The 21542-nt window shown below is 37.7% G+C and overlaps 2 protein-coding genes across 2 annotated transcripts in view; one reads left to right on the top strand and one right to left on the bottom strand.

Moving 5' to 3' along the window:
• Positions 1-1245: 1245 nt before the first annotated feature.
• The window catches only part of LOC140241983 (CMP-N-acetylneuraminate-beta-galactosamide-alpha-2,3-sialyltransferase 1-like), a 38334-nt gene continuing 18037 nt past the window's right edge, over positions 1246-21542 (bottom strand). Inside the window, exons 4-7 of the mRNA XM_072321727.1 lie at positions 5351-5459; positions 4824-4915; positions 3569-3675; positions 1246-1463 (exon numbers count right to left, since the gene is read on the bottom strand). Coding sequence (XP_072177828.1) covers positions 1246-1463; positions 3569-3675; positions 4824-4915; positions 5351-5459 — 526 coding nt within the window. The remainder of the gene's footprint in view (positions 1464-3568; positions 3676-4823; positions 4916-5350; positions 5460-21542) is intronic.
• LOC140241886 (uncharacterized) lies at positions 10033-21484 on the top strand. The gene is given in 11 exon segments (XM_072321638.1): positions 10033-10251; positions 10253-10372; positions 12858-13139; positions 13743-13833; positions 14356-14647; positions 15231-15804; positions 16267-16453; positions 16868-17122; positions 18501-18672; positions 19151-19299; positions 19577-21484. Coding segments are annotated over 11 exon segments (2505 nt in total). The 3' UTR covers positions 19741-21484.

Here is a 21542-nt window from a genome sequence, read left to right as displayed (position 1 = left end):
CGAGTTGTTTTTATTGCAACTGATTAACCAATTTACGTCGATGTAGGGCAATAATTTATTAACCAGTTGCAAGAAATATCTTATCTTTACTACGTAACAAGGCCGAATATTAAATTTCAGGCCTCAAAATCCGTTTCAAAGAGATGAGGCTATCGCTGATGTTCGCATGAGTAAGCCAGCTGAAGTACTTATCACCAGCGCCAGTTCGTAGTCAGTAAAACAAGTTTTCGAACCTCAGTACAACATAAAAATTGATGACAATTTTCAACAGGTACTACATGAATACACATTTCCTTCAATTTCATAGCGGGAGAGTTTCAGAATAACACCATCATAATTTTATCAGGGAGTTGGGAGACTGTTACAAGGGCTTCTACGCTGACACTATTTTTGATACGTCAACATCAGGCAACTTATCAGCCATCTGATTCTCAACAGTTGCCACAAAAAGGTGAATCTAAATCATGCTCAGCTTCTCTATGTGCATACGAAACAAGATTCGTTACAAGAACATGCAATTATGAAATACAGAAGCTAGCTGTGTATAGATCTTGATGTGGTAAGTCGTCATGGTGAAATCGAAGTTGCTTTTGAAGTATTTCAAAGGCTTTTGTGGGAGCTTGGATTCCCCTCTCCACTCCATCCAAAGTCTGGTGAATAGCACTCGATGGTCATCATTGCTGCTCCATTGACCAAAATACTCGGCTGAGTTTCTGAGATAGGATATGTTTTAGAGGAAGGCTGATATAGGACTTCTGCTTTGGAGATGTTGATCTTTAGACTAATGAAGATGGCCTACTATTTCTTGTAATTCTTGATGATCAGTTGCAACCAGAGTCGAGACATCGATTTTTCAAACACATCCTCAGACTCTGGTGGAGGCTTTGATTCTTGCGAGACTAAAGCCCCGCCTGTTCAAGTTCTCTGGTTTAAACGCCTCCGCGCAAGCTGCATGGTGACATTGTCTCTAGGACAGCAGAACTATATAACGTGAACATTGCTGACATCCCCTTCAATTGATACTCTGCCTGTCATGATGTGTAAATGTCTGATGATGCATCAACTACCATCATAAACAACAAGCAAACCGGACGCGCTTGGATCATTCGTAAAGGAACGTACGAGTAACCTCTTGCGACTGCTGCACAGATCCCATGTGCATAAAGAAAGACTTGTCATAAGAGCGGAAAATTTGATCAGTATAGTCATCATCAGGAAGGGGAGGTTGTACCCTCCGTCATAACATCACTCAATATCCCTTTTGAATAATCTGATAACGCCTACGTCGTGAAGCTTGTCCCAGAGGTCTCTCTCATTTTCCGTGTCGTGACACTTTGTCATGTTCTTATTATGCCGAATGAAAGATTTGTCATAGTAGTGAAGTGTGAATCGCACGTCGTACCCAAATCCGTATATTGTTACGTCATCACATATGTGTGTCGCTAGCATCACCAGCGTTGCACCTAAAAGAAAAGGAATGAATGCGTTTAGTCCTCTCATCTCCATCACCTGAACTGGCATCGTGTAGATATACGTTGCCACTTGTAATGACGGGGCGGGTGACAAACTCATGTTCTATAGGGGCACAGATAGGTTCTTGGTAATAAGGACGTCTATTGTTGATTGTGTTTCAATGCCTGAAATCTAATTTTTGTGTATGAGTTTGAGTATGGGAGTATCATTAGATTGTGCGGAAAAGACCGGCTATGCAGTGGCTCGGGGAAACATGCAGGGTGTGCCTTTTTTCTTCTGTTTGCCCTCGGACCAAGAAATAAGAGAAGGGGTCTCACGCTCACCAGACTATTACTGGTTGACCTTCCACACATACATGCGGACTATTAGCAAACCTGGGGAGTTTTTTGGGACCCCAGGGTGTCCATTTGTGTAGTCTATCACATTGGTAATACTACCTGACAAGTTGTAGAAAATTGGACATTACTTTTGAAGATCAGAATGGGAAAACTGGCCCACAATTTGATTCTAGTCCCAAAGGAGCCTCTTCTAGATCTGCCATGAACAAACTTGAAAGTAATTTGATTAATGTGCATCGTTTTTATTCAGAGTATTTCTGGTTTTACAGAAGATAAGTTCATTCTCTATTGCATTCTGGTTCTATAGAGAAGAGAATCTTTAAAAGATGCCTTAAGTTGGGGGAAAGTACAAATATGGTGTCTATTTGAACAAATTACAATCCCATCAACTCATAGATGCTACCTGCCCAGTTTGATGAAAATCCGTCGTGGGTTTTTGAAGAAGAATCTGACAATATGAGAATTGGGCCCTAATTTGCCCCCCCCCCCCCCCGGCCCAACCCCGGATCAACCATGAACAAACTTGAAACTATAATCACCAGTGTATACCTACTTTCTCATAGCAACAACTATCAATTCTGGTTCTAGAGAAGAATATCTTTGAAGATTCCATCATTTAGGAGTTTGGGCCCCCTTGGGGTCGGAGCATGGTGTCTATTTGAACAAATTGAAATCCTGTTACCCCAAGGATGATACCTGCAAAGTTTGATAAAAATCCGTCATAGGGTTTTCAATGGAGAAGCCGAAATTGTAAAAAAAGTTACGGACGATGCACGACGGACGACGTACAACGCACGACGTACACCGGACAATAATGGATCGCAATAGCTGACTTGATCCTATGGCTCTGGTGAGTCAAAAAAAAAAAAGGGGGGGTGGCGGGACAGAGAAAAGAGAGGATGATACTTTGCCGATACTCAATTTGAGATGCTTTATTGTCCCTAGGACACCGAGAGAGAGAGAGAGAGAGAGAGAGAGGGAGAGAGAGGGGGAGGGAGGGAGAGCATCGGTCTATTGCCAGGAAAAGCACGCTGTGCAAGCATTGTTTAAGTACCTGCTGTGGTCAGTATCACATTCAAGGAATGGGTTCAACTTAACATATGTACTGTATGATACATAATTACATATTTCACGTTATGCTCATCCCAGATGTGTTGAACTGGACAATATTGTACTTGGTGAAATGACTGGTATTCTGCGACCTTCAGGTGTATCTCACTGAAGGACATTTCGCCGCAAGTGCGAGACCTCGCGAATAAAGTAAGTCTTCACAAATTGGCCGCGACTAGAAGGAGACGTCGCGGAGAAGTCGCGGAGACGTCTCCGCGATCAGGTAGAGACTTGAAATGAGTTTCCGAAAAAAATCGAACATGTTTGATCCTTTCGCGACTCCCCGGAGACTCGGCTACATTCCAGGAGACGTCGCGGAGACGTCGCTGAGACGTCTCCGCGACCACTCCGCAACCAGGGAGACTCGAGTCGTCACCAGGTCGCCAAGTAGTCTCTAGCCCAATGAGCACTTGTACAAAGTGGTAATTTGGTAATTTTCAAATAACCAATGCTTGATAGCACGGGCAACGACACTGCTGTCAACTTCTTGCTCCACAAACCAGGCCCTGTCTATTATCAGTAGCCTGTATTAAATGACACAGGCATATTCACAAATACGTAGAAAGAAGTGACATTTTCATATTACACATGGTATATTTGACTTGAGTTTTCTGTGCTTTTTAGTTATTTTCTATGGATTAGCAAACCTGTGGTTGGTCTTAGCCCTGTACTTTCCAGATAGCGTGTGTGTACGTAACGTTGGAAGTCTGGGTGAAGCACTTTCAGTTTGTTCAAAGGTGGGGGCTGCTTCGACCTGTCAAAGAAAATATGTACGATGTGGAGAGTTACAGACGAGGATTAATCACGTGATTCAGCAGATGATACCCATGATGGAACTATGAGCGTATAAACTTTTCACTTTCTCACTACAGCGAGTAAACAAGACTGCAATGAGATAGTTCCTTCGTAAAGACTTGACACTATGCACTTTATGATTGATGTTCTTCGATCATTTTACATTCGGAAAGGTGTTCTATCGGTGCAACATCGTTATAGTAGAGGATAGTTTCGTTTTCGAATTCTAAGCAAAGGTACGATGTGGGAATTAATTAATGTGCTTCCCATTTTGATTAAAAATGCCATGTCGAATCAATTTGGTAAAATGTCGAGATTTCTAATCTGATACTTTTTTTTTTATATGTGGGCATTGACATTTGCCATTCACCCAAAGATATGAAATGAAATGTATTATTGTATTTCCCTCTATAGTATTATGTAATATAAAGACGATGAAGACAAACAAGTTGACATAATGCATTAGAATCCAACTTCATTTATTTGTAAACCAAATTTTCGACCCTTGCACGGATCTTCCTCAGGGTGACTGTTACCCTGAGCAGGGAGGTGACTCACCTCCCTGCCCTGAGGAAGATCCGTGCAAGGGTCGAAAATTTGGTTTACAAATAAATGAAGTTGGATTCTAATGCATTATGTCAACTTGTTTGTCTTCATCGTCTTCATGCTCTTATTCCAACACGCGGATAATAATACCATTATATACATATATATGTGTATATATATATATATATATATATATAATTGAACGTTAATTTGGGATGCATTACCATGAAAGCAGTGTAATTTTAGCCAGAATTACTTGATGTTCACCATTTGTGACAAAATATTTCCTAAACGTATCATTTTGAATACAGGAGAATCTCGTTATAACGGGGACTTAAAAGCCATGACAATGACACGATGTCATATCAGGTTTTATACCATACCAGGGTACAAAACAAAGACATATCAATAGTTGAGAACGGCAAAACCACCTTATCTTAAGACGGTTTGCTATATGCAGTCTCTAAACGAGGTTCCATTGTATTTTGTGGAGTTAATTAGATCTTTTTTTCAACATCAGAAATTGATTTATTTTTTTCATCAGGTTTTTGCAAAACTCACGAAACTTTCCTCGTTGCTTTTGACGGAAACGTGATATTGTACAGTCGCTCCACATCAGAAGGCTTGAACATGGCGTATACGAATGTAGCATTCTAGAGAAGAGAGAGAGCGAAAATGCACTGGCACAATTTTCAAGATTTCTGATGGATTTGTCATTACGATGCATGACGATAATGGCGAGTTTATGTGAAATAGAGCCAGAAATTACCTACATCTTTACTATCTCTTCAGACGTGAATCAGCTTTTCTGCATTTATCTTATAGCATTTGATACAAGCTCGTTTTTTTTTAATAGTAAATAAAATTAAAATGTATCGCTAAACGATACATACCAGTATTGCTGATACTGGTATGCACGGACATGCACAAACTCCTCAATATAAAAACGAACGATCACATTTACCAAATTAAAACTAACACATTCACATTATTACCCATATTTGCATATACACATTATGATTATTATATAAATATATTGTACTAATACAAAAAAAAAAAAATCGTGTAGAAAACGACATATAGCTTACCTCATCCAGAACATTTCCGATGTGCATAGATTCAGGGTAAAAGAGATAAATGTCAGTCTTCACCCCAACATCCATTGCAAAACGTCCAACCGACAGTGCCCGATTTGCTCTAAACATGCATTAAGAGTTAATAAAGAAGGAATGTGACCTGTGATTTAGATTTCATTTCATTTCATTTCATTTATTTCATTTCCAACAACATTTTCATACACAAAATAACACAACATCAATGCAATGTAGTAACAAAGAAAAATACGTGAAGTTGACAATACTACGCATCACAAAAGCAAAGTAAACAATGAAAATTGAATTGAAACTAAAGTTGCAGGAAATGGAAGAGACATGCTAAAAAGCTAAGCTTGTATTTTACAGTCTCCTCGTGGACAAAAAGACTAAATAACATCAAAAAGCAATTAGCTAGACATACAAATATATCGGTGTACAACACAACAGACCTATACATAAACAAACAAACAAACAAACAAACAGACGGACAAGCAAACACAAGCAACCTCTCTTGTAAAGAGAGAGATAGAGAGAAAAAACAAAACAAAACGCAGTAAAGGAAAAAGAGGAAAAGAGGAAATTAGTTTGAAAGAAGAAACAGAAAGAGACAAGAGGACAGGGAAAGGCGAGAAAGGAGAAGAGATGAAGGGTCTATACCAGCACACGCGAGGCACATGATGCGGTGGATCACCGAGGTATATGTACATAATGTAGGAAAGGAATAGATAAAAGAAAAGAGTGAATATAACGAATATAAAAAAGAGCTCAGAATTAAGGCTAATTAAAATATAACTCATTCAACTATATAAGAATTTATGAACAACTTCTTCAGTTTAAATGTGAATGTGTTTAAACTTAGAACTTGCTTCATACTATTATCGAGAGTGTTCCAAAATTTGGGGCCAGTAAAAGAAAACATGGATTTAGCAAACATAGTCCTAGTTAATGGCAAATGAAATGAGTTGGATTGCCGGGTAGGATAAAAATGAACAGATCTATTTTTAGTGAACATGGACTCAAACACAAATGGGAGAGAATTATTGGTAAGTTTGTACATGAATTGTCCTAGGTGTAACAAATACAAGTCCTTAACTTTTAAGATTTTGTTTTCATGGAATAACACATCAGTATGACTTCTCCACGATTCATTGCAAATAATGCGAAGAGCTTTTTTCTGTAACAAAAGTAGTCTTTCCAAATGAGAAGAATGTGTGTTTCCCCAGGCGAGTATACCATAATTCAAATAAGGTAAAATCAGAGATGAATATAACATTAAAAGAACATTTTTGGGTAAACAAAATTTAACTTTGTTTATAACACCTATATTTCTTGAGATGATTCGGCTTATGGAATCAATATGTAAATTCCAAGTAAGTTTACGGTCAATAATCAAACCTAGGAATTTGATTGAAGAAACTTCTTCAATAACTGTATCATTCAGATATACATTTCTAGGTACATTTTCTAAAGAGTTACTACAAATCATACATTTAGTTTTTTTAATATTTATGGACAATTTATTTGCTCTTATCCATTGAAGTAATTTATCCAATTCAACATTTAAAACATCAATTAACATATTAGGATCAGAATGTGACAAAAAAAAAAACATTAGAATCATCAGCAAATAATAGAAAGGAAAGAATACTTGATGAATTCGGCATGTCGTTAATGTAAAGGATGAATAAAAGAGGTCCAAGCAAACTTCCTTGAGGCACTCCACAATTAACATTTTGCATGACAGATGTATGCCCATTAACATAAACAAATTGCTTACGGTTAGAAAGGTAACTTCTAAACCACTCCAAGGCCTTTCCTCGGATACCATAATATGATAATTTATAAAAAAGTATATTGTGGTCAATGGTATCAAAGGCCTTGGAGTAGTCAAGGAAAACGCCGATTGTATGATGAAATTGATCAATAGCTTTTGAAACTTTATCTAAAAAGGTAAGTATTGCGTGGGAGGTGTTGTGGTTTTGCCGGAAACCAAACTGATAATCAGAAATTATTTTATGAATATCCAAAAACTTCAATAATCTAAAATGAACAACTTTTTCAAGTAATTTCGAAATAGAAGTCAACAAAGATATAGGTCGATAATTGCAAACATCTTCCCTATCCCCTTTTTTATAAATAGGAATTACTTTAGAAATTTTCATATCCTCAGGGACAACTCCGTTACACAAGGACAAATTAAAGACGTGTACTAATGGATCAACAATGAAATTGATAATATTTTTCAAAAGAACATTATCAATACTGTCATGCCCGGCACTTTTCTTGTTTTTCAAATTCTGAACAGTATCTAACAATTCATTTCTCTCTAAAGGAACAAAAAACAGTGAGTTAGGATTACGAGTTTGTAAAAAATCAAAAAAATTCTTTTGACTATCCGGAACATTGTGAGCAAGATTATTGCCAATTTGTGAAAAATACTGATTAAAAATATTTGAAATGGATGTAGCATCATCGATAATCAAATTGTTATGTTTGATTGTGGTAATACGCGGTTTCTCCGTATTTTTATTAATAGCTGTATTAATAATTTTCCACGTATTTTGAATATCATGTTTCAACAAAGATAACTGATTAATAAAATATCTACGTTTCTCGCATCGTATTACTTGCGTGAGAACATTCTTATATGAAGTATATTTATAATGAGATTGCTGAGTGCGTTTAAGTTTATCAACATAATACAAATTATTCTTACGGTTAATCGATCGCAACAAAGATTTAGATATCCAAGGCAGCCTAGGATATCTTTTGTAATTGTTACATTTTTTTCTAACAATGGGAACATGTTTATCCAAAATGGAAATTAACCTTTGCATAAACAAATCATAAGATTCAGTTGGATCCTCTTTATCATATACATCAGTCCAGTCCACTCTGTTTAGCTCGTCTTGTAACCTAACTATATTGTCAGGTGTTATTTTCCGGAAACTTACCATAGGAGGCTTTAAAGAAATTCTACGGTTAAGGGGTATATAAGTGAGGATGGGATAATGGTCAGTTAAATCTGATAAAATAATTCCAGAGACAGGTAAAGGGCTGATGTTACAAAATATATTGTCGATAAGTGTTGCAGAATGATTGGTAACACGAGTTGGTTTTGTTATAAGCGGTAAAAAAGACGAGAAAGTCACTATATCCAGAAAATTTTGGGCATTGTTTAAAGTCTGAAACTTTGACAAATCAACATTAAAATCTCCCATAATAAAACAATCTTTATTATTAAAAGTTGGGTTTGATAATAAGGATTGTACGTAATCAAAGAAATCATAGATATTTGAATTAGGAGGCCTATATAATACTGACACAATTAGGAGGCCTATACAATACTGACACAACCTGCTATATCTAGCAGGTTAAGCAAGAAAGTAAATGTTCTATTGCTAAGACTGATGTAGCCATGCACTGCAAGTTTGCTAGCTGAATGTAGGTACGGTAATCAAATACATAATGTGTTACGACTTCATTCCATGAAAATATTTGCGTAATATTATCGAATTGCTTCCAAGCAAAATGCACGTAAGCTTAAAAACAAACAAACAAACAAACAAACAAACAAATTTAGTGTGACCCGTGTAATGTGTACACCGCGGGTGTTTGTAACGGGGAAAAAAAGGGGGAAAATGGAAACCAAAAAGGATAAAGCGGTAAGACTGAATTCGATACTAAAGTGGCCTAGGTTCAACATTTGAAGATCAGGTGAAAACAGAAGACACAATAATGGGGAGCAAACCAGTTCAATTATAAAGTGTATCAGTTTATTAAGGAACTTATGATGAATGCGATATTCGATTGTTAAAAATCTCTGTCATAATACCATCACTGCTATATAGTAAAATGCTAAACAAAAAGAGTTGCTTTAATTACAACCCCCGAAATACATCAAAGATACACACAAAAAAGGATATAAGTTAGGCAACTAAACCAACACAGCACCGTCCGTTTCACGCCGCTAACCGTAGGTTTCCTATGTGCTCCTTATTTGGACAGTACCCAGCAGTATACCTCGATCGCCTTTGGGCTCAGACTACTCGACAAGAGTAAAAATTCAGAATCAGTCGGCGACCCGCAACATGATTCCACAAAATAGTATAGAAACAGATCGTGGGTGTAGAATGTGGAATCAATACTACTTCTTCGATGGGGAAGAAGGTCCATTGTTTGTCATAAATGGGCCGGATGCATAAACGCTAGCATTGCTTGTGCTAGCCTTTTACTCGAATCCGTATGCATAAAAACAAGCAATACATTGCTTGCGAGCAGAAGCCGCTTGCTAGCAAGCACAAGCAATACTGCTTGCTGCCCGCAAGCAATTGGTTAAAGGTATACTATTTTAATCTAACAATGGCCTTTCCTATAAAAATATGGGTCATATAGATACCAAAAATGGGTAAAGTCGGTTAATTATAGTATCCATATTTTTTAGATGAATTTTCCATTTTTCATATTCTGACACTTTACTCCATGCTACGCCCCGCCCCTAAAAATCGGCGATATCGGGTTCACTCGATCATGTGACCTGTGACCTCACAACCAGAAGACACGACACTCGACCCCTCTGGCCTGCCAGTCTAGTCGGTCATCGCGTACTTTCCTACTGTATGTTTCGAGTGTTGACACTTTCTGTTTCTCGAGTTGTTGTCGGATATTTAGCAAAAATGCCACAGCGATGTGTTGTTGCAGGATGCAGCAACACCACAAAAGACGGTGTTAGTTTGCATCAATTTCCAAAGGACGAAAACGTTCGCCGAATGTGGACTGCAAAAGTAAAATTGACTAGAGCAAAGTGGAGTGGGCCATCGGAGAGCAGTGTGCTTTGCAGTGCCCATTTCAAAGAAGACGATTTCGTCGAGAGTGGGATGCATTCCAAGTTTGGAATTAAAAAAAAAGCGAATGCTGAAGTCATCAGCGGTACCAAACATCCAACTTGGAGCTGGACCTAGCTCATCTGAAGAAAAAACACCCAGGAGAGCAGCTGTAAAGCGAGAACGAATGAGGGTAAGTTAGCCAGGCCAGACCTTGCAGATGCAGTGTGTTTATAGGCCTATTATGATCTCTCCTTACCGTTAACCCCGCGGGCAGCGCCCTGGCTGCAGACTCGTGAGTCGTGTACGCTAGCTCTTGGGAACCCAATTATTGGATAATATTTCACCAACTGATTCCTCCGCCCCGATTGTAATATGTATATTCTCTATGAGCTCAACTATTTATTTGTGCAAATGACTCTTTATTTAGTTAGTTATGTGAGCTTTGCCACAAACTTCAGCGGTTTGGATAGCCGCCGAACCACACGACCCCGGTGCGGCTATCACCGTATGACTACTGGAGTATGTGGAGACTGGACTCGGGATATGGATGCATGCAGGCGAGGGACGGCCGGCCGGCCCCGCGCGCAGAGCTCCTGCTTTCGCTCGCGTTCAGCCTCAGCCTAACTGAGCCTCGGGCTCAGCTCAGGGCCTGCTATCCACAATTACAATGTAATGCTTGCTGTGGAGTTTGGGTTTGGCTTTGTCATAAATTTGCAAACTCGGACTCAGTCTTAAATAAAGAAATGCTTTACTTACTGCGACTCGGCCTGCTCACTGACTGAGCGTCCTAGGACCTAGGCCTAGGCTTTTCTAAGACTTCTAAATCTATTAAAGTAGGCCTATATAAAGGCCAAGGGTTAGATTTACAACTTTAATACAACTTACAAGGCCTAACCACGTTAGGCCCCTACACTACAAAAGGTGATGTGAGGTCTAACATGTGTTACTCTTACTTAGCAGCGGTATTATGATGTTAATGACAGTGCAAGCAGTAAATTTTAAAGCTGAATGAACATGAACATGAACTGGAACTTATTAGCAGACTTAGTTAAAACTTCCCTGCAGCTTATGTGATATATGCCTCTCTTGCTGGAAGTGGAATGCCAAATCAAGCTGCAGCTGCATAGCCTGTACTGTAATAGTAGTAATTTTAATATTACTGTGGGTGCCAGTAAGCACCGAGGATTACATGTAACTGTTGTAGCCATTGTTAATGGGGGGGGGGGGGGATGGACACCATTTGTTGAGTCCTCCTGACTAACAGATGACAATCCTCTCTGCTGATGCCGAGACCATGAATATTACTAATACTATTACTAGGGATGTTTTGCAATGGAAAAAAAGGCTTATCAGCGGATAGCTACCGATCGGTGATATGAAGACTTTCATACATGTATTAAAGGGAAGATAAACCCCAAGAACAATGTGGATTGAGTGAAAGCAGCGACATTAGTAGAACACATCAGTGAAAGTTTGAAGAAAATCGGACAATCGATGCAAAAGTTATGAATTTTTAAAGTTTTGGTGTTGGAACCGCTGGATGAGGAGACTACTAGAGGTTATGACGTATGAGTGGACTACAATATCAAGAAAATATAAAGAAAATACTACAAAAATCCATTTTTCATGAAAATTACAAATTCCATCAACTTCGTATTGACATATGTTAAGGGTAGCAATTATTCCCCCTGCTTTCTGAAAGCGGTTGGTCCACTGCTCTTTCTTAATTCTAGAAAAGTGAATTTTTGTTGAATATCCTTTATATTTTCTTTGTATTGTTGTCCACTTATACGTCATATCCTCTAGTAGTCTCCTCATCCAGCGGTTCCAACACCAAAACTTTAAAAATTCATAACTTTTGCATCGATTGTCCGATTTTTCTCAAACTTTCACTGATGTGTTCTACTAATGTTGCTGCTTTCACTCAATCCACGTTGCTCTTTGAGTTTACCTTCCCTTTAACGTATGACTGATAACAATGGAAAAAAGATAAATTATGATTTTGCGCAAGGCCTGAATAGGCTGAATAAATAATTTTTAAAAATTTTTGTTCAGAATGATGGCTGTTTTATTGGTATACCGTCCTCAATCTGACCAATAATCGATATGACTGACATTGGCAGAGATCAGCTGAAAAAAACAAACAAAGTGATCAGAAATTCCCTACTTAATGAACAGGAAGAAATTGGAATGATTTTGAGTATGTACAATACTATAAATTCTTCAAGTTTGATGGGTGTATACTAACAACATTTCATAAATCATTATTCTGTAATTTGATAATTTGTGGCCAAAAAATGGAAGGAAGTGTATACATAGATGCACACATAATCTGATGTACCAGGTACCATTTGTACTTTACATTTAAGTGAATGGGGCACATAAGTCTTTGTTCCAGACATTGATTGAAAAACAAATTTTGTTTTTTCCTAAGGGGGTTTTAATTAAGTTTTTTGATAGGGTCTATACTTATTTCATTAGACATTGTCAAAGAATTCTTATGATTTTAGATTCTAATTCTTAAGATGATAAGCTTTTGATATATCATTTGAAGCTTGTGGTTGTATGGTGTATATGAGTTACAAGGAGTTGGATACAGCCACTGAAGAATTTCTACAATGGCATTTCAGATAGAGCACAATGAAAAAAAAAAAAGTTGTTCTTTCTTCCCCAAGGTGTTGGATGAACTTCTGTCTGATGAACCAGTGCAGAAGTCCCAAGGGAGCCCTATGGCTGAAAGTGTTCAAGAGTCCCAGCCCTCAGAAGGGGAGGAGTCCAGGTTGAGCCCCTTACTTCTTAGTGTGCTTGCATCACAACCCTCCCAAGAGATGCCTGCCTTGGCTGGTCAAGCTTTGCAGGGGCCTGAAACTGACCCACGAGATACACCAGGATGCAGCAGCTGCGGTTCATATGAGGCTGAGCCCAGTATGGAAGAATTTTCCTCATCATACCCACAGGTAAAGTAAGATTTGATTTTGTGTCATGTGCTACATAATGACCTCACTATAATTGTTATTGTTGATTTCTGAAAAGATCAAAATAGGTTGTTTGGTTTGGTTTTGAAAGCTAGAATGACATACAGTAATCAGAAAAAAGGTAAAGAATGATATTATTTGTTATGTATTTGACTATATTTATGTTTATTATTTTACACACCCTCTCTCTTCACTCTGGACTCACCATTCAATGAAATATACGCACCCTCCATAGCAATTTTTGACTTACCTGTGCAGAATTTGACTGTCCAACTTGCGTACTGTCAGCCGATCACGTTCAGAATAAGTGCCTAACATACAGTACTTACCTACCTTAGGACCCACCAAGTAAAGTGACTGACATTGACACACCAAAACATTTCTGGCGCGACTCTCCGAGGTGTCCTCGACTGTACCCTGAGTCTCAAATTTTAGTGCAAGTACTCACTCATGACGCCTATCACTGGGGGTCACCTAGTGGGTCTTACAATTGACAGGTGCATAAACGTAACACACATGCAGGATTTACTGGCACCCCCTATTTATAACATCTTTTTCTGATTTCCTTTCTTTCTTTCTGTTTAGGAGCTTTCTACATCTAAGGATGTTCAGACTACCCAACAGCCTAAGTATCAGTCTTCTTCTACACAGACATCAGTTTCAACAAGAATAAAACGTAAGATTATTTTAGAAGAAATAATTCAAATTTTTCAAAAAGTAGCTTTTCTTTGATGTACATGCAAAATTATGGAAAGTGTTATTGTCTTTATTTCTTTGGAAGTTCAAATCAGAGCTTGCCACATGCACATACTCAGAAAATAGAATTTAAAAAACCCCATTATTATTAGTAGTAGTACTTGGTATCTTTATTATTACCAGTAATTACTATAATTATCTTTATCATTATTATTATTATTTACAAAGAGATGATTACATTTTGTTTTGAGTATGAGATGTGTATAGAAAACATGCATACATGTACGTTTGTCATTGAACATGGACATGAATAACAGTTGAATACCTTTGCTGTAGGTTACTTCCACAAGTGGAATGACTTGTCACTTTTTTAGTATTTTGATGGTTTTGTCAGATCTGGAAATGAACGAAGAAAATAGAAAACAAGAAAAAAAAAGGGGGGGGGGGAGTAGTAGGTCTCTCATTCTCGTCTATCCCACTGTTCTTCATAATGTACATTTAGGTATCCAGATCTCTGTTCAAATGAGCGACAAAGGCACACAATATGTTGCACCCGAGACTGAGGACATTGAGGAGAAAACATTTGAAAGCAAAGGGACACTCTGCAAGTTGTCAGATGAGGATGTTGAAATGGAGGAGGAGGAGGAGAAAGAGGTTGCACTAGAAGAAATGGAGAAGGAAGAGGAGCAGAAGTCAAACAGTGATTCACCAGGCTTCACTGCACATGGTTCAGATGAGTCTTCATCCGATGCCCTCAGTTCCCCAGAGAAACCACTGAAAAAAACCTCCAAAGTGTAAGTGTTTCATCTTATTCATCTCATGTGCCATAAATAGTGCAATATTTTAAGGGCTGAATTCACATACACATCTTTTGCTGAGAACATAGGGCAATATGTATCTCAGATTTTTTTACCTGCAAAAATTGTTGAAAATGATATTATTTGCAGCATTACATGTGACTGCCTGTGAATCGTTCATTTTAGGTTTACCCTGTGAAGCAATGGTATGATTGAATAAATGAAGGAATGATATAATTTGACTAAAAAGTCACAAGAAATCAATATGCTGATAAAGTACAGACACATACAGGTGCATGTGAGAGTGTGTTTACACCTAAATTTTCATACATAATATACTTTCAGATGGGAATTATCAAGGAAGATTTTTCAATCTGTACCAATAATACACATTACTTTTAAATCATCACTATAATTGTTGTACCTTTATGCATCAGTATGTATCAAAAGTACAACAGGAGCAACAGCTCTCCAAACGTCATGATTGTATTGATAGGAATTCACTTTATTTCTTTTGAATTGATGTGATTTGTCATCATAAGTAATGTATTTTGTGCATTCCATATCTTTACTTGTGCAGCCGTGGAAGAAGGCCTGCAGTGTCTGTGTCTATGAAGCCTGGAGTAGATGTTCTACCTCAAGATGACACTAAGTACCTGGTATTTGAAAAGCAGCTCTTGGATCTTTTCCGGTTGTGCCGACATTGCAGGTCCGGAAATGTCAGCATCACCAAGAGGTTGATGGGGACCATGCTGATAATCTCATCAGAGTGTTGGACATGTAACAAAACTGAGAAATGGGAGAGTCAATCCTACCTAGGAAACCAAGCAGCAGGTAATGTGCTGCTTTCAGCTGCAACTCTGTTCGCTGGAGGGAGCTGGGCAAAGATGCAACGTATCCTGAAGAACTTGAAGGTGGCTGCCATAAATGAACAAACGTTCTACAAGATACAGAGGGAGATACTGCAGCCAGTGATTGAGCGCAAGTGGGCTATTGAGCAACAGAAAGTTGCTGATGAGTTGTCGGCAAGAGGAACTCCATTAGTCATTGCTGGAGACGGACGAGCTGACAGCCCGGGGCACTCGGCTAAATTTGGAGTCTATACTGGGCTGGAAGTGACCACCAACAAGATCATTGACATTGAGCTAGTACAGGTATTGAATTTGTTTACTTTTGAACCCTAGTGAGAACACATTTGTTTTTACAGCTTATCATTGATGGAACATCCATGCAGGATATCCATGACATCCATGCAGGACATTAAATAATCCTCCCCCCCCCCCCAAAAAAAAACAAAAAAAAAAAAAAACAAACAAACAAACAAACAAACAAACAAAAAAACAAACAAACAATAATAATAATGATAATAATAATAAAAAATCAAAAAAATATAAAAGGTTAAAAGATTTTTTAAAGGAACATGATTATCATACTTCTGTAATATTACTTTACTAACATTCAATAATGCATCTGATTTTTCCCCCCACAATATTGATAGATATTGCACACTCCCAACAATGGTAGACATGCATCACTGTTACCATTTCTTTTAGTTGTACTAAGATTATTTCCACTATGCATAGCTACATGATTCTTTTTGTTTTCTTTTGTATCAGAGCAATGAAGTCAAGTCCAGCTTCCATATGGAACTTGAAGGGTTCAAGAGATTTCAAGCATACCTTGGCAATCATGACATGGAAATTGCCAAACTGATAACAGACCGACATCGGCAGATCGCAAAACATGTGCGAGAGATGTGTCCAACTGTTCTTCACATGTTTGATGTGTGGCACATAGCCAAGGGTATATGGTTTAAATTCATAAACTTAGCACTGAAAGAATTTTTACAAATTTGAGTCAGAATGTTGGTAGAAGTTTTAGATTTGTTGTGAGTTTATTCTGATTTGGGAGGACGACAGAATGACATCTTCACAAACACAAAGCAGCATTAGAAGAGAATTCAAGAGAGATTTATTTCTAAAGAACAAGATACACTGTGTCCATTTTACTTGCCACAGTTTTGTTGATGCATAAATTTGGTAGACAAAAATTATTTTCAAATTGTGCTTTTTATCTTTAAAGTATACTTTATTATTAGTATACTTAAATTATCATAATGTTGTAAACATACATGTTGTATGGTTTAGGACAAGAAAATTGAGCAAACAACCTGAAACAGTTTTCTTTCTATTTTGTTTTATTGGTATTGATGCGTAGCTGTCCAAAAAAAAGTGCGTGCCCTGGGAAAACAGAAGTACTGTGGAGAAGTGTGTGCGTGGGAGAAGAGTATCACAAACCACATCTACTGGGTTGCCTCCTCTACTCAGGACAGCGAAGAGGAACTCCGTGTGGCAAAGTGGAACTCTCTTGCTAATCACATGCAGGGGATCCACGAAGGCCATTCAGACCTCTTCCCAGAATGTTTGCATGGCAGTCTTGAAGGAGAGAGAGCTAAGAAGTGGCTACGGCCAGGTAAATATTGTGAAATATCTACATTTGCATGCAAAACTATTCATCCCCCTCACGTTGAATCCTGCTTTTAGTGTGAAGGTTGCAATTTTGAATGGACTATGAATTAGATCTTGAATTTTGCTCTGGTATTAAATTGTAATATTATCTGTTCACAACTTGAATGGTTGAGTAGATGTCTGCAGTTGTAATGTTACTAATTTTGCCAGAATGTCCAAAATGCAAGGGTGTTGAATAATTTTGCGTGCAACTGTACTTATGCATACATAGTGCTAATACATGTACTAATATCCCACGTGTACTGGGAGTTATCTGCTTCATTGAATGAATTCAGGTCCGCTTCAGGCCCGAGCTAACATCAGCATAAGATGTTACTTCATTGTTCGCTTGGTCTAAATTGAGTGACACATGCAGGGCCAAAAGAATAGAAATAAAACAAATAAAGAAAAGAAGGGATATTGCATGTTCTGCTTTGTAGATTTATGTATGTGGTGGGTGTGTTTGTATGGGTAACTTTTTCCAAAACTAATGAACAAAAAGTGGTCATAAACATTTCAAGAGTTTTAGGACAATAGTTACAGTATTTACCATATACCTCTAATGCCGCACAGAACTGAATTGAAACCAGTAAGGAAAGTGTAGCACTAATTAATTTTGCATTTGCGGTTACAAAGCTAGGTTACTAAGTAAATCCCACTTAAAAAACGGGCGAAAGTTGTGTACAGTAAAGGGGGTATCAGACATTTAGTATGATGCTGTTGCACTGAAGTGTGAATGCAATTCAAAGGAACCTACAGTTGATGAATTCCCAAAATTGATTTCATACCTTTAGAGCCCCAAGAATTCATTTGCTGGCTGTAGTACCAACAGACATTTTCTCTTTGAATTGCCTCCCCAATTCATTTTTTGTCCCCGCCGAACGAGTTCGAGCAGGGGACTATGAAATGGGCTCCGTACGTGTGTGTGTCCGTGTGTGCGTCCGTGTGTGCGTCTGTGTGTGATCAAAATCTTCAATTTGCTACTTCTCTGTCAGTTATGAGCCAGTTTTGATTCTGTTTGCTTTATATGATAGCACTACATGGGAGCTTTGAAACTTCTACAAAGAATTTCAGTTGTGACCTTTGACCTTGACCATTGACCTATATTGTACATTTTGCTACAAAATGCTACTCCTTCGCCATTTCTAACCCGATTTCGATTCTGGTTGCTTTACGTGATGGCACCGAGGGCTTCAAAACAGAATTTTGACCTTTAACTTCTTTGACCTTTGACCTTGATTTTTGACCTATATTGTACATTTTGCTTCAAAATGCTACTTCAGGTGGGACATATATTATGCACCGCATAATTTCTACTTTTCCTTGTTGTTCTTGATATCCAGGTACGAAAGTCGCTGAAAAGTTTGATGACATCATTTGCAGCAGAACTCTTCTCAAAGATATCAAGAAGATGTCATGTGGGCAACAAACTTCCTCTCTGGAATCGTTTCACAGTGTGATCAATCAGTTCGCACCCAAGATGAAGTCGTACGGTTACCATGGCATTCTTTGCAGGCAATTATATTTTTGTGTGTATTTTAGTTAATCTGTGCTCTTACCCTTCCTCTGCCCTTCCAGCATCCCCCCCCCCACCACCATCACAAAAAAAAATGGAAGGAAAGAAATGTACTGACTTGACTTCCCAATCTTTGTTTTACAACAAATATTCGAGCCTTCAGGTGTCTAAACAAGTCTTTCCTTAGTTCAAAAACAATGTTTTAATGCACTTTACAACTTCTAGTGACATAACGTTCCTTCCTACAATGACAATGGCCATGAGAATGAGTTGTAAGTATAATACCTATATTCACAAGGTGTAATCCAAGTGCCCCTCCCCCTCCATTGATATACCTAGCTATGCCACTTTGTCCTTTTATTTGAATGGTTGTTCCAATGTTAGGTTAGTACTGAACATCATTTTTTTTTTTTACATAACCTTGTGTGCAATGGCTGAATTTCATCCCCAAGTTCTTATATCATATTTCTGTTACAGGCTTCACCTTGCAGCATTGCATCACAACGCTAACAGTGACCGGCAACAAGCCACCACCAGTGAAGGAGAGCGTCGTTTCATCATCAGCAAGCCCAAATACAAGCCTGGATCAGCGACTGCAAAGGCCATCAAAGAACCTCCCACCTACTGTAAGTTAAAGCTTTGATAAGCAAAATAGGATGCTGTCTAGTTTTGTTGTCGAAAGACTATTTTGTACATAGAAAAATTATACAGTTTATCACTTGGTAATGGTAATCATAACAGTGCTTCCCCACTACAAAAAGAAAAGAGAAGAAAAGAAATGCAGAAATAGGGAGAAATTTATCATTCAAGATAAAAGATGTACTACATTTTAATGTGAAGAAAAACATATGTGTGTTAATGTGTTTTATATCTCCACTCCTCACTTTTTTTTCTGTTCTATAGCATATGTTGAGGAACTCATGACTGAAGTTTCAGAGTATGACAGTGAGGCATCTCCACATGCAAGACAGCCATCACCACCTCCACTGTCCAGTGAACACACTTACCCATCAAAAGAAGATGTCATTCAACAGCATCAGACCCGATTCAGTTCAGCCCATGAATGAAGAGAGGTTGAGTGGATTAGAGTTCTTAGGACACAAGGCTACAAAGAAAAAAAATGCTGTTCAGTTGTAATTTAACATCATTACATCCTTTAGAATAAATAAAAGGACAATGTGGCTTAGATAGGATATATTGATTGGGAGGGGAAGGGGTGCTCCTTACAATTTTTTTTTTTCACTTTTGTCGAGCCCACTGAAGGATGAGAGACTGAGGGATTGAAATGGTTTCTATCATCTATCCGTCTGTCATAACTTGGCTCCACCATACTCAGTTTTGTCTAAACCTTTTTGGTACACATATAGTTCCTATTGACAGTCGGATTTGGATGGAGTTAAAGGTCACCGAGGTCAATGATTTTTAGCCTGTTTAAAAATTTTGTCTAAGTTTTTCTATGTACCAGTAACTGGGTGAGACATCCTCATGAAATGTGACATTATTGGAAGTGAAAATATGTCACTAAAAAAAAAGAGGCATCAAAACATCAAGTTTTAGAACCAAGAAAAGAGTTGAATGGATACTTGAACTTTGCAGTATATGTTGTAAAACAAATAAGCATTGTGTGCATTTATGATGGAGGACTTACCATGGTACATGTATGTCAAAATATGTTTTTACTTATTATTTCATTTTATTTATTTACTTATCAATTTATCATTTTATTTATTTGTACTGTATTTTTTATGGGGGGGGGGGGTTAAATACCTTCAATAAAGATACCCCATAAAGGGTCTCCAGAAAGACCCATGATATGTTTTATTGCAGCAAGCATTCTTGAAAGAAAAGAAAAATACGTGTCACAGAAGTATTTTGACAGTCTGGTCGTTAATTCTTAGTAAGTAGGCCTACATGCATCACCACTTTTTTTATTTGCCTGTAAGGTAGTATTATGGTATGGCCTGTATCGTCTGTCCATTAGCAAATTGTTGTGCAGATAACTCCTTTATCGTTTGGTAAAATTTATTCATTCTTGCATTGATAGATCATATTGATAGGTATTTGTGTGTAAAGGTGAGATAACTTTAATAGGTAGGTCAAAAGTCACGGAGGTGGTATGCCTGAAAATATGTATTTCTCAAGATAACCAAGTATTCAAGATACAGTTTTGAATTTCAAACCTGGCAAGTGTATACTTTGTAAGGTGTAAATGATGTAATGTGATTATGAGTTCATGAGGACAAAGGTGAAAGGCTACCAGATCAATATATACATGTGCCTGAAAATACACTGTTGTGATATGTTGTGAACTGTTTGAAATATAAACTTTTAACCTGGAAGATATCTACTTGGTATGGTGTCATGTAATGAGTTTGTGTGTTTATAAGGTCAAACGTCACAGATCAGAAACATGAAATACACAAGACTCATTGAATTAGCAACTGAAAGAGATAGCTTTTTAGTTTCATCCATGTTTTAGACTTTGAAGTACGATTCAGCTTGTACAGTGGAACCCTGTTATAACAAGTGTTGAGGGACTATGAAAATGATTGTTTCTTTGGTTTAAAATCTCATTATATCAGGGTAGAAAAATAACTATAAAAAGTTTGCTCTAATTTCAGTTGATATTTTAGCCATCTAAAGACTTGTATTTGAACATTCATGGTTAAATGCTCCTCACTAAAACGGTATTAGTATCCAGTATCATAAAACATTTCTGCATGTATGTTGATTGAATGTTGATACCTTTGAATCATCTCGTAAAAGAATTCGCGCTTACTTCATCTATTGTGAGATGAATAAATGTAGAAGTACTACACAGCATTACATGGAAGGTGTTCTCTTGATAATTTTAACCAAATTTTACACA

Source organism: Diadema setosum, chromosome 18 (genome assembly GCF_964275005.1).
Source record: "Diadema setosum chromosome 18, eeDiaSeto1, whole genome shotgun sequence".
Taxonomy (NCBI): Eukaryota; Metazoa; Echinodermata; class Echinoidea; order Diadematoida; family Diadematidae; genus Diadema; species Diadema setosum.
This window is presented reverse-complemented; position numbering and strand designations above follow the sequence as displayed.